Source organism: Colletotrichum abscissum, assembly GCF_030869225.1.
Source record: "Colletotrichum abscissum strain IMI 504890 chromosome Unknown Scaffold_6.1, whole genome shotgun sequence".
Lineage (NCBI taxonomy): Eukaryota > Fungi > Ascomycota > Sordariomycetes > Glomerellales > Glomerellaceae > Colletotrichum > Colletotrichum abscissum.
In genome coordinates, this window is record NW_026850503.1 from 1294180 (window position 1) to 1306452 (window position 12273).

General features: G+C 51.7%; 2 protein-coding genes across 2 annotated transcripts; both read right to left on the minus strand.

The window, feature by feature from the left end:
* Positions 1–1558: 1558 nt before the first annotated feature.
* On the minus strand, positions 1559–1687 carry CABS01_03419 (uncharacterized protein; the record flags this gene model as incomplete). The annotated part of the gene is made up of 1 exon (XM_060536794.1): positions 1559–1687. One exon carries the CDS (start codon positions 1685–1687, stop codon positions 1559–1561), a length of 129 nt encoding a protein of 42 aa, XP_060392713.1.
* A 2720-nt stretch (positions 1688–4407) lies between these two features.
* On the minus strand, positions 4408–10900 carry CABS01_03420 (helicase sen1; the record flags this gene model as incomplete). The annotated part of the gene is made up of 5 exons (XM_060536795.1): positions 4408–4500; positions 4554–4784; positions 4855–6706; positions 6760–10479; positions 10542–10900. 5 exons carry the CDS (start codon positions 10898–10900, stop codon positions 4408–4410), a joined length of 6255 nt encoding a protein of 2084 aa, XP_060392714.1.
* Positions 10901–12273: the final 1373 nt, after the last annotated feature.

Here is a 12273-nt window from a genome sequence, read left to right on the forward strand (position 1 = left end):
TAAAATACTTACTAAAATACTAATAACTAAACTAACCCTACGATAATAACTTTAATAAAAAAATTAAAAAACGAACTAAGAAATAATGCTAAAATCCTTATTAATGTTAAGTACGATTTATAAAACGTAGTAACGCGGTTATAAAATATTAGTAATATATTTTATATTAAAAAGACTATTATTAATATTAACGAGATAAATAGGGCCGTATTAATATAATACCTCGGCTTTTTTTTATAGCTTAAGAATAATCGCTTTAAATAGTATTAAAAATTTATTAAAAAGCTTTTTTAAATACTTTAGTATATTTATTACTATTTTTATAATAATAAAACTCCTAATACCTATATATAAAAGTAAGTTACCTACTTCTAAATAATAATACTAGCTTATTAATAAGCTATTAAAACTACGATTTTAATAATCCCTTAAGGGAGAGGGTAGAATAGAAGAAAGGATAAGTAACTTATAAAAAGGGTTAAGGTTAAATAGTGCGGAATTCGAGGGCAGGGTAGCGTCTATATATACTACGGCAATCCTCTAGTAATGCAAAACGATGGAGTTAAACAGTGTACCGACGATAACCGCATGATCGAATCGCCCTCCCGACAAGACCCCGTACCGGATCGTGATGCTACTGTACGGTGACGACGGCAAGGTAGTATTCCGCAAAGAGACCCCCAGTCGCCGGGGACGCCACGGCCTTTCGGCCTCGGCCTCGACCTCGACCTGAACTCTCGGCTCCATCTCCCTCACTCTCCCTTGCGCGGCGAACAGACCATTTTCTTCTATCTCTCTTTCCCCCGTCCACCATCCTCATCACACACACACATCACATTCACGACACATATCACACATCACCATCTTCAACTCCAGGCAAAGCCTAGAGTTTTTCCTAGCTTTCCTACGCTCTACGCTCTAGCCCTCCTCAGTTCCTAGTCATTCCTTTACGCCCCCTCCTTCCCCATCTTCCATCCCCCGGTCCGCTCAACAATCCCGCTTGACCCCTCTGTCTTACCTCCCATCCCTCATCCGCAACACAGGCCGCTCTGCAACCCTTTCTTTCACTCTCTCCGCCTGCGCAAGAGCCGAAACATTTGTCCCAGAAACAAGAAACGCCCCATGTCTGCGCCGTGCCGAACTTGTCCGACCCAAGATTCAAGACTTACGAGATCCAGCCATGGGCCGGGCAAAAAGCACATACCTTGATCTTCCCAGCCCAGCATCGCCTACCCAACAGAGACACCTAAAAGGGGGACCGTCGTCAGGGATCTTGTTGCCAGCTTTTGCTGAGTTGGTGCAAGCTACGGTGAAGCTGCCTTTGGAATGGTTCGCACAGCCAGACAGGGGACACCCCGTCCTCCCTTTCTATACAAGTCCATCCCATCCAGCCCGAAAAGAATTGTGTAACTGCCCGTCAAAACCTTCAGATGAACGAATGACACATGTCTCCTCTCTCCACAAAATCATTCAACCCGAGGTGCCTGACCTTGCTTGACATCCACCGTGCCATCCTAGTCGCTCATCCTCCTCGTCCTCCACATCCTTTTCGTCTGGGCTACACCAAGGTATTAAGTATTGGTAGGCACCAGCAAACTCTGCCTGTGTCTTTGGAGTACGGACTACGGAATACGTTCCACACAAAATGTTTCTCTCTTCTTCCTTGCCCAATCTGAATCACAAACATCTGAATCATATTCTTAGTTACGCTGAGAGTCAGACACAATATCTCGCCCTCCAAGTTCTAGGCTCCCGCAAACCAAGATCTCGCTCCTTCTTTCCAAGCCTTCCCACCATGGTCCATCTATCAAATTGTGAAAAAGAAAGCAAACTCTCCACGGAGGCTTGACTAACAGAGAGACGGTGCCCCGAGCAACCGAATCTTGACTCGGCCGTCCCCTCCTTCTCCTCCAAGTTCTCGGCTCGCCTATCCCTCCCAGGGGAGTAAGGCGTGTCAGGCTCACCCAAACGGGCGGAAGAGTGCTCACATATTGTTTATTCCAAGCCCCCCCGATCTATCACTCGTCGCCTCTCGTAAAAAGACAGAATTATAAGCCACACAAGCAGCCAAAGAGGGGAAAAGCCATGTGGTTTTCCCGCTACCGAGCCACGTTTGCTTTGCTTTGCTACGCTATGCTTCTCTTTTGCCTCGCCTCGCCGTTTGTTCCTTTCTTTCCACGCAAGTAGTCTCTCCTCTTTTTTTCCACAAACCTCGCCAGAACGGAGTTGACAAAAGTACAAATCTTCGGCCGGCACTCGGACACACACAAGAGTACTTACACGACCCCCTCCATCTATCACCAAGCACCGCCAAGACCATCCAGTCCACAAAGTAAGCCAACCACACATCTAGAAACCACAACTCCGAGACGACGGCCATCGCAGGATTACCCATCTTCCGGGATGGACTGGCGCAAGTATCGTCGCAGTATATACGATAGCTTTCGCGCCCAAGCCCGCCCGCCGCCCGCCGCCGCCGACCGCCCGTCCGCCAGCCAGCCCATCCGGCACCGAGCAAACCTCCCTTCTTACTAACGTAGCCCTCCACCAAGACCTAGAAGACACACCCGCCACACCTGTCTCCTCGTCAAAACGTCCGTCCGAGATCCGCCTTAAGAAAAAAACGGCTTTTCCGGTGATGGTCCCGTCTCACCAGCAGCGTCCCGTCACAACCCCCCCGGGAAAACATACGGGTATCCCATCCGTATCGTCCGTGTCTCGTGTCGGCTAACCGCGTCAAGCTAAAAGGGCTCACAAAGTCAAAAGGCAAGCGTGACAACTCACGCCATCATCATACGAACAAGTAAACCCCAAGCGAGAACTTCAAATCTTGTCGAATTCGACCAAAACTAAGGTGATCGACGATGATGACACTACACTGAAACTTTCCTCAACTTTCCATTCCCCCAACCTCCTCCTCCTCCTCTTCCTCCTTCTCGAAACCACAAAACTTCGAAAAGGAAATATCAAACGCCAAAACGGCGAGGCTTCTAAACGCGAGGACAGCCTAGCAGCTAGCCAGTTTAAAGTTTTCTTCTTCTTCTTCACAGTCTAGGCTCTCCTCCGAGTTCGTCTCTCTCTCTCTCTCTGCCCTGCTTACACTTAAACCACGCTTGCTCACTAGCTCTTTTCTCTCCTCTCCTCTCCAACACATCACATGCTCTCCCCAATCATCATCACTCTCGCTGTTTCTAAAAGTGTCCAAGCCACCCGAACACACGCGACGCGAAGAGCGCGACGACGCCTTGTTTCCTTGATCTAACCTGAATCCCCCCCCCCCCCCCCCCCCCCCCCCCCCCCCCCCCCCCCCCCCCCCCCCCCCCCCCCCCCCCCCCCCTTTTTTTAAAAGGGTCCCACCCCCCCCAACCCCCCCGCCCCGGAAGGCGCGCCGCCCCCCTTTTTTCTTTTTCTAACCCCAACCCCCCCCCCCCCCCCCCAAGAAGGCGCCACGCGCCGTCGCCTCTACGATCCCCCTGCCATGTCTTGGGTTCCAACAGGAACCTGCTCCGTACGGGACTCTGGAGTAGGTATTAGTTTTGCCTTCGAGACGCCGTGATGGAAGTGACTAAATTGAAAAGAAAGAAAAAAAGACTGAGATCCATGCAAATAACTAAAATAACAGCCAACGTTCCATCTAAGAGACTCGGTGAGTCGGTAAGCCCTCTGCTGGTTTCCTCTTATCCCCCAACCGTGACAATTTGTCTAGAGAGTTTTCCGAGGAACTCGCGTGCGCGATCACATACTGTACACACGCCGTCGTCATCCCGCCGACGCTTGTGAAGAACAGAAATTTTTTAGGAGCCAAACTACGGGAGAGCGGGATGCTATCCCCGGCCCCTGCATAAGTGGCCGCCTCACCAAGTTGATGAAGTCCCGCTCTTTCTCACCAACTCTCAACGCGATACGATGTCATGTCACTTTCCTGCCCATTTTTCCTCTTCCTAAGATAGTCAAGAGGCACGCGCGTTGAATGATAAATGTGCCTCATACGGACGGCACATCATTGTTCGGCCTACCTAAACCTGATGCCGGTCACCAGGGCTCGCCTCGCTTTCCTCCGCCGCCTCTCTTTGCCCCAAAGCTGCTTTTCCTAGCTGCTTTCTAGCTTTCCCCCTAATGCATCCTTGCCCTGAGGAGCCAAATGTCCGTGCCAAAGAGCTCTTTTTCTCTCCTCATGGCCAGACCAAAAGATAGAATTCCCTAGAGGCAAGCAAACCTTGTTGCCGTCACAAGATGATGCCCAATGTTTCCCCTTGCTTCAAGAAACCTATAAACGCCAGGAGCTCATATGTCCCTTGTCTCCGTGATGCAAAAACCCTTGTTGTGCCCAATTCAGGCAGCTGTATCGAGTCTACTCTAACAAAAAATGGAAAAAGAATTGTCGCGTCGCAATTCCGGTAGGTTGGCCTAACGTTTGTGAGGCTTTCTCTGAATGAAGGGATCGGCCTTCTGCTTCTTCCTGTGGATGACTGGTCCGTTTGGTCCACCCTGTCCAGGAGGCTAAGGTTTGTGTTAGCCTCGTTCAGAAGTTCAGGGTCTCTTAGCTGACTTACTCTCTGTGGCAAATTACGGTTCTGCGGAAGTGAAGAGTTGGTAGGCAACGTCCTCGAAGACGATGCCGTCGTCTCCATCGCCGGCGGTCGTGCAGCTGGTGTCAGACCGAGGGCTACCATGGCAGAAGGGTCCTTCGCCGGCTTCGGTGCCTTGGGCTCCTTGGCCTGGATCATGGCTTTGGGCCCCGTCGGTGGCGGTCTGTTGGGCAGCCGGTTCTGTTCGGTCGCCATCTATAATTGTTGTGTTAGGAATTGCTGGGGAAGATTCTCTGCTATTATCATTGCTCGTGTCGTCACATACCCTCTTTGCGCCACGCTGTCCTTCATTGGCATCAGATGGTCTCTTCTTGGACTCTTGCTTCGCCGTAGATGATTGGATAATTGGTGGCCGATCCGAGTTTCGGGCGGCAGAATGGTGTGCGTCGCCTCGGTTGTTTCCCTCCCAGGAGCCTGATCGACGCTCCGGGACGGGGTAGTTTGTCGGTGGTTGCTGGGCCGGCTGAGACGGCTTTCGGGGCTGCGCCGTGGGCGCCACATCTGCCAAGTCCACGTCTTTGATCTGAAGCTGGTCCACTATCTTAGCATCAAAGTCATTCTTCTGCGCGGGTTTCGGCGGCGACGGGGGCAACGCCTGTAGAACGCTCGGCTTCTGCAGCATTGACATGACGTCTCCCTTGGTGTAGAGTGATCTTTGCTTGGCGTTGTCGATGAGCTTATTCCAGAACTCTCCCTGCACCAGGGCTCTAGAATCTCCCAAAATCCACAGAGAGGATTTAGCACGGGTGAGACCGACGTTCATACGTCTAATATCCTTGACGAAACCAATACCGCCGGTAGGATCAGCTCGGACGCAAGAGAAGATGATAATCTCGCACTCTCGACCCTGGAAGGCATCCGTGGTATTGAACTCAATGTCCTCGGTGATCGACTCTCCGTAACGACGCGCGAACTGCCACTTCAGCTCTTGCAACTGAGCTTTATACGGCGTAATGATGCCAATCTTGCCGCGCACATCGTAGTTTCGTCCGAAATCCGTCTTGAACCGCTCGTAAAGCTGCATGGCAACCTTCAACTCGGAGTGGTTGACCAAAGAGCGACCCTTGCTGCCCTTTGACTGGGTACCCTCGACATCGAAGAACCGGTAGGGGCCAAGGAGGGCGCTTGCGTGCCAAGGCTGGCGACGGAGTGCGCTCATATCTTCTCCGTCCACAAGCTTGCCTTCGTAGAATTCCAAGCTGGGGAACAAGCTGATCTCGGGGTGCATACGGTATTGGCGGTCGAGGAGATGGACATAGTCGGGATGATTTTGCTGCATTCGGACGAACAGACTCTGGTCGTATCCAAATCTAGCGGCGGATTGAGAAAGCACAGTGGGTGGCAGCTGCTTCGGGTCACCGACGAGGATACACTTGGTGCAACCGTACTTCAACGGAATCAGTGCGCTGAGCTCAACACACTGCGCTGCCTCGTCGATGATGACCGTCTCGAATTCGACGTTGAGGTTCTTGAACATCTCGTGACCACTACCGCTGAGCGTGGCGCAGAGAACCTGGGCTCCATCAAGAATCTCTTGCTGAATTTGCCGGCGTCGAATCTCGGCTTCACGACTGACTGTGTTGCCGCTCGTCTTGTCATCGTCAATCTTGGCTCCAATGTTAATCTGAGCACGCTTCAACTGATCGAAAGCTCGCTGCAGGGCTAGCGAAAGATTGCGGTCACCGTTCTTGCGCGCCTCGTCCAGTTTGGGTCGGAGCTCCGCCAGTTCGTCTCTGATTTTGGCCGCGTCGTTATGCATCTTGTCGCGTTCCTCCTTGGCTTTGTTCTGCGTGGTGTCTCCCTCGAGTTTCTTCTTGACCAACTCATCGAGAGTGACGTCTCGGACGGCGGCGTTGATTGCATCGCTTCTTCCCAGACGAAGCACATTGATCTTGTGGAAAGACCCGGTCATCGTCTTGACGCCCTGCTTCAGACGCAACACCAGCTCGTCTACAGCGGCGTTACTGGGAGCGCATACCAGAAGCTTCTTCGGCATGGCGGCTTGGCCCTGAGTAGGAAGCTTGGGCTTGATAGCCGTTCCAGGGGGTTGGATGTTGCCGGTGAGCAGCGAGCCGACCATGGCCACGATTGTCTTCGTCTTGCCCGTACCGGGAGGTCTGTAAAGTGTTAGCGTATATGTAAGAGATGAGAGGAACGAAATGGTCCTTACCCTTGAATCAAGGTGAAGCCATCGTTGTCCTTAGCACCGAGAATGGCTTTGGCCTGACCAGGGTTGAGCTGGTAATTCTGCATGACGCCCTTGACAGCCTCGTCGCCGTACTTCAGAATGGGCGATGGCTCGGCTTTGAGAACCTCAAGCATGAGGTCGTAGTATTGCAAACTCTCAAGGGCTGCATACTCTCGCTCAATAGTCGTCATGTTGGTGATCTTGACGGCTTGGAGTTCAGCGCCAACACCGAGGGCATTGATGGCAAGCAAGGGGTTATTCTTGCTATTCAAGCGGTATGTCACTTCCAGCCTTTCCTTCTTGTACGTGGTTTTCCAAATTCTTGCCAGAGCATGGGCTTCAGACTTGTCCGTCAGAGGATCAGTGCTGTTTGACACCAAAATAATGTCACCCTCTGATAGCAGCCTTTCCTTGCTCTCAGTCTTGGGAATGCTGGCAGTCACTTCAAGAAATTTATCAACATTCATACGAGACGCGATCTTGAGTCCGTACGGCTTAGACGTCGACTCATCTTTGGCAGTCACAAAAGATCGCCAGGCTTCAGAAATCAGGAGACCCAAGAAGGTCTGCTTATACTCCTGAGGGTGGGCATACGAGCTTGCAACCCGTGTAATCGCCATTGAAGACGAGGTCGAGGGCGGATCATTGCCCTCGTGGAAGATGTCCCATTCCAGGATGGCTTGATGAAGTTGATCCATCGGGGGGATCAAACGCGCACGCATATCCTTGGCAGAGCGTTGTACCTTTACCTTCTTGACTGGGCCTCGCGTCTTTTCGAGCAGTGCCCGTTCGCGACGTCTTTGGGCTTCATCAACAGCCTTTTGGCCTTGTTGGCCCTTGTTAATGAGGTTGTTGAGATCCTCCTCTCCAGAATCATCATCCTCTTCCTCGTCGCTGTCGACCAGGATTTGACTCTTCTGCGTTGTGTGTTCTTTGCCAACTACACCACTAAGTCCCTTTAGCCCCGAGCCCTCACCCACATTGGCGGCTCCCCGGAGAGCGCGAACTCTTGCAACCTCATCGGCATCTCTCTTAGCTTTCTCCAATTTGGCTTTCTTGCGCGACTCAATGAGGGCGTTCTTCGATGCTTGAGTGACCACGGGCTCAAGCTTGGGCTTGACGGCCATGCGGGGGATGGCTGGCGACGCTTTCTGGCGAGCGGCCATTTGGTCCAAGATTGATTTTTTCTTGTCGACGGAACTGCTGAGCTCGAGAACGTCGTCCTTGTTTGACCGAACGGCCTGGGACGTTGGTGTTGAAGAACCGGACTTGGACCAGGCATCGAGGAAACTCTGTTTCTTTGGCTTCTCCTTAGAAACTGGCTGGATCTGGATGATTTCAATGTCATCATCTTCACCCAGAGCTTTCAGAAGCTCGGCACGCTGTTGGTCGTTCATGTTGGTAGTGACTGGGTAGCGGCCGGTTGTCGATAACTTGATGCAGGAGTCTTGGACGTAATTCTTAGAGTCGCTGGGGATGTCGATTGAATTCTCACGCAGTCTCGTCAGTAACTTGGCCACAACCTTGACCGTGACTTCAACCAGGTAGGTATCCCTCAGTCGAAGCATCCTGACAATGCCAAAGAGGTGACGCTGAGGATCCTTCAGAAGCTGTTGCATCTTGGTCAGTTCTTCTTCTTTCGGCTTTGCCTGCTTCACATCGTTCTGCGAGGTAGTAGCTTGCAGCGCCGATGCGAATAGACCATCCTGGGCAAGCATGCCGTCTGCCAACTCGATGACATCGCGACAAAAGTCCTGCATCACTTTGATATCGGCAAGATGAGACCAGTTGCCGGTAGATGTGAACGCGACCTCGATGTATCTCCAGTGGGCAACCCACCAGCCAGTGACGGCGATCTGTTCATTGCTGTCCAAAGTTTTGGATCTGAGGATGCCAGATGAAAGATCACCGAGACCTGAGAGCACGACTTTGGCGGTGTTGATGATATTGCGAGCGGGTCCCCATGCTGCATGTGCCGGCTCCATGATTCTTCTTATTGCGAAAATCATTGAAGAGAGAGTGGTGCTAAGATTCCGTTCAAGTAAAACGGTGAGTGCGTCCTCCTTGGAAGGCTGTTCGGTAATCAACTTGATAAGTTCGGCACTGGCACTGCTGATTTCGTCCTCGCCGTGGACTGTGAAAGCAATGATGGGCCGAATGCTCTGGGCCATGAGGCACAGCTCGTTGAGTTGCGATGATGTAAACTCGCACATTCGCTGCAGAACGCGTCCGAGTGCCTCCGCAACCATTTGGAAACGGGTATTGAAGCTCTTCTTCGCCGGATCCAACTTTTCAGGTTCCTTCTTATTAGGATGGAATCTCTCAACGTTGATAAGAGGAGCCATTGCCATCAGCATGGTCTTGGCTAGGATGAGCTTGCCTTCGTAAAGGTTTTCCAGGAATCCGTCCCACAAGTCTGCCGATTTGCGGGTGACGGCAGTCTGGATCGGCTTGGGCGTAGCCTTGCGAAGTTCGAGATGCTCCTCAGCAGTTACTCTAGAGTCCAAGCTCAAGGCGGCACTAATGACGCTCATGGCTGCCTTGGGCACACCCAGTGTGTGTTGATCCGTGCTTCTGGTGTCCGCTCCTTCGTTGATGATATCTTTGTACTTGAGAGTGACGTTGAGAATTGTATTGATGTAGACAGATGTGGTGCCTGAGATGACATCAATTGTAGGGTCCAGAAACGATCGCAGAACATGGTCTAGCGCATCTAAGCCAGCTCTGATACAAGCGGCCTTTCCTTGCTCTCCGATTCTAGCATCGTGGATGACTTGCTCGAAAAGCAGGTGAAGCAGCTGTTCGCAAGCATCGCCCTTTTGCTGACGTTTAAGTGAGGCAATCCATGTGTTGATCCACGAGGTTGTGATTGACTCGACCGAGTCATTTTTGCCCGTGCCATCGTCATACTTGATGGCGAAGGTCAAAGATTGCGCAAGAAGCTGCTTGAACAAAGGCTGGGAGAGGAGCTGCTCAATGACGACGAATGGTCTCGCGTCACCAATCGTATCCCAGAAAGCCTGTGGTGACGTTTCGAGCAGGACAGTCAACGCTTGAATGATGAGGAGCAGGATCGCCTCCGACTCGCACTGCATATGGACGAAGAGCAAGTCGTAGATGCTGGGCTTGATCTCCATACCCCGAATTCCGTGCAACAAGAGCTTCTCGTCTAAGGTCTTGATGATCCAGTTGACGGCTTTCCAGAAACGTTCGATCTCCGGAAGGGATGCGGGATCTCTGGGGTTGAGTGCTGAAACTGACTGAATAGCGACCACCAAGTTGTCGTGAATAGCCCAATTGAATTGCTCTTGTGTCAAAGACTTTGGCCGCAGGCGCTCCCAGGACTTTTCGGCGAATTGGAGGCGGACCTTGTCTTCTCCAAAGAGGAACTGGGTCATGGCAGGGAGCAGGACGTTTTCACCCAGCTTCAGTGGCTTCTTGCCAGAGAGGCGGACGAAGACGAACTGGAACAGAGTTCTTTTCTCCGGCACGCTGACGTATGCCATACAGCATAGAGCCTCGTAAACAGTGAGCAAAACTGCGCCCTGCTCCTCGCCCAAGTCGCTCCTCGCAAAGGCGCGGCCCTCATTCTCAACCTTCAATATGATGTCCTTGGCCCATTGAAGACCTTTGTCGATTCGGTCGAAATCGAAGCGGTGGAGGCAATTCTCGATGCCGACGACGGCTTCCTCTGGCCATTTTCTAAAGTACCATTAGTTTGGTCACGGCGAACGCCCGTGGCGTTCTGGCTAGTCTGAACTTACTCGGAAAAGACCTGAAGATACTTCTTGCGATACATGTGCCAGTTGAGGACGCACTTGTCGCAGTTGTGGAGGTTAATAGCCATCCGGCTGCCCCAGGCGTCGAGCCAAACACCAGCCTTATCTTTGCCATAGGCAAGGAGAAGACTAGTCCAGTAGGCGATGTCGAGCCGCTCCTTCCATTTTTCTACTCTCTCCTTCTTCTCTAGAGCTGTGATATCTTCGCCATCAGTGTTTAGGTCGTCGTAGTCCTCAAAATCATCCTCGTCAACCTTGGGACAGAGAAGGTGGAAGTCGGGAGGAATTTGGGTAAACTTCCGATAGCTCTGCTCGAGGATATCCTCGACCGGTTGTGACTCCATTTTACTGCAGTGATCGAGCCCGTCGAGGCATATCGTGAGGGTGATCGAGATCGGACAAGCGCAAGATAGCTCGATGGTTTGCGTTGAGTGACTCGCGATGCGACAGGCGAAGGAGCTTCAGCAGTGGTGGTGGTGAATTCGGAAGAAAGGACTCGTCGTACTCTTGCGACCAAGACGGAAGGTGGTGAGATAGCTGGAATCTGCGCGCGATTCAAGTTTGAAGCAAAGTCAGACCTTGCGGATGTCAGCTTGAGAGACACGTGACAGGTCTTGCGTCTGCGAGCCGTAAGATTGTCGACTCTCGTGGTTGTCTCTCCTCGGTTGCTCGGTGTTGCGATAGAAACGGTCTCAAGGTCAGGTAAACGGAAATAGCTTCGTGGGGAAAAGAAATATAGGCTTCAGCGAAACAACCCACTGTAGGGAACGGTGAGCTTGGAGGAGGAGGGCCGCGGGAAGGAAAGGGAAAGCCCACGATCTTCTGGTTTGGTTGTTGGAGGGGGAAAGAAGGTTGCTGAAGGCAATCAAAAGGTGAAGCCAGGCAAGTGGGCTGCAAAAATGGCAGTGACACGCTCCGGCCCGGCCAGGACGCGGCCAGGCGTCAATTCCCATTAAAGCGTGTCGACAAGGGGGTGGGGACTTGACCCATCGTGAGGTACCTCATTGGAGGTAGCGCGTGGCAGGCTGAAAGGGTACTGGAGTTTGTGCAGTGGCTAACTTGGACAATGCTGTGGCACAGGAACATGGAGGCTTTCACTGTGAGCGCACAGACCATACCTTAAATCTCACCTCAAAGCATCGAACATCGGTCCCTTGACGACCTTCTTGGCCCTGCATTCTTCAACAACACCATGATTGAACTTTAGCTTAGCCCATGCTAATGAGTCCATGTCATACATCAATGAATTCAACGAACAACTGAGCATTTCTATTTCTGGCAAACCAATATCTATCCTGGCTTCCTGCGACCGCACCGGCGGCGTCTCTCTGAAGTCTAGAATTACAGTATGGCAATGTTGGAAGACCAACATGAATAGAAATCCATGACTGGGCTCTCTCATGGTGTTCATTACCTCCAAAGTGACCACTGGCATTTAGATTTTGTACTCAGTTGGATATGAATCACAGACAAAGTCGTCACAAATAGCAAGGAGCTCCCTCGGGCTCAAGTTAGTGCAATAGCAACATTAATGTATGGCATAGTGCAAATCAGGGAGTGTCACTGCCTAGCAGTTCTCAATCATGTTTTGCTCAAGCTAGTTGAATCCCGCCGGTCCACAATCAGATCTACCAAATGAAAGCACCCCCCATATGCCCTTCTGGGTAACTTCGTGCGCCCATCACACCATGCTGTGGATGAGAATGGCGACCCGCCG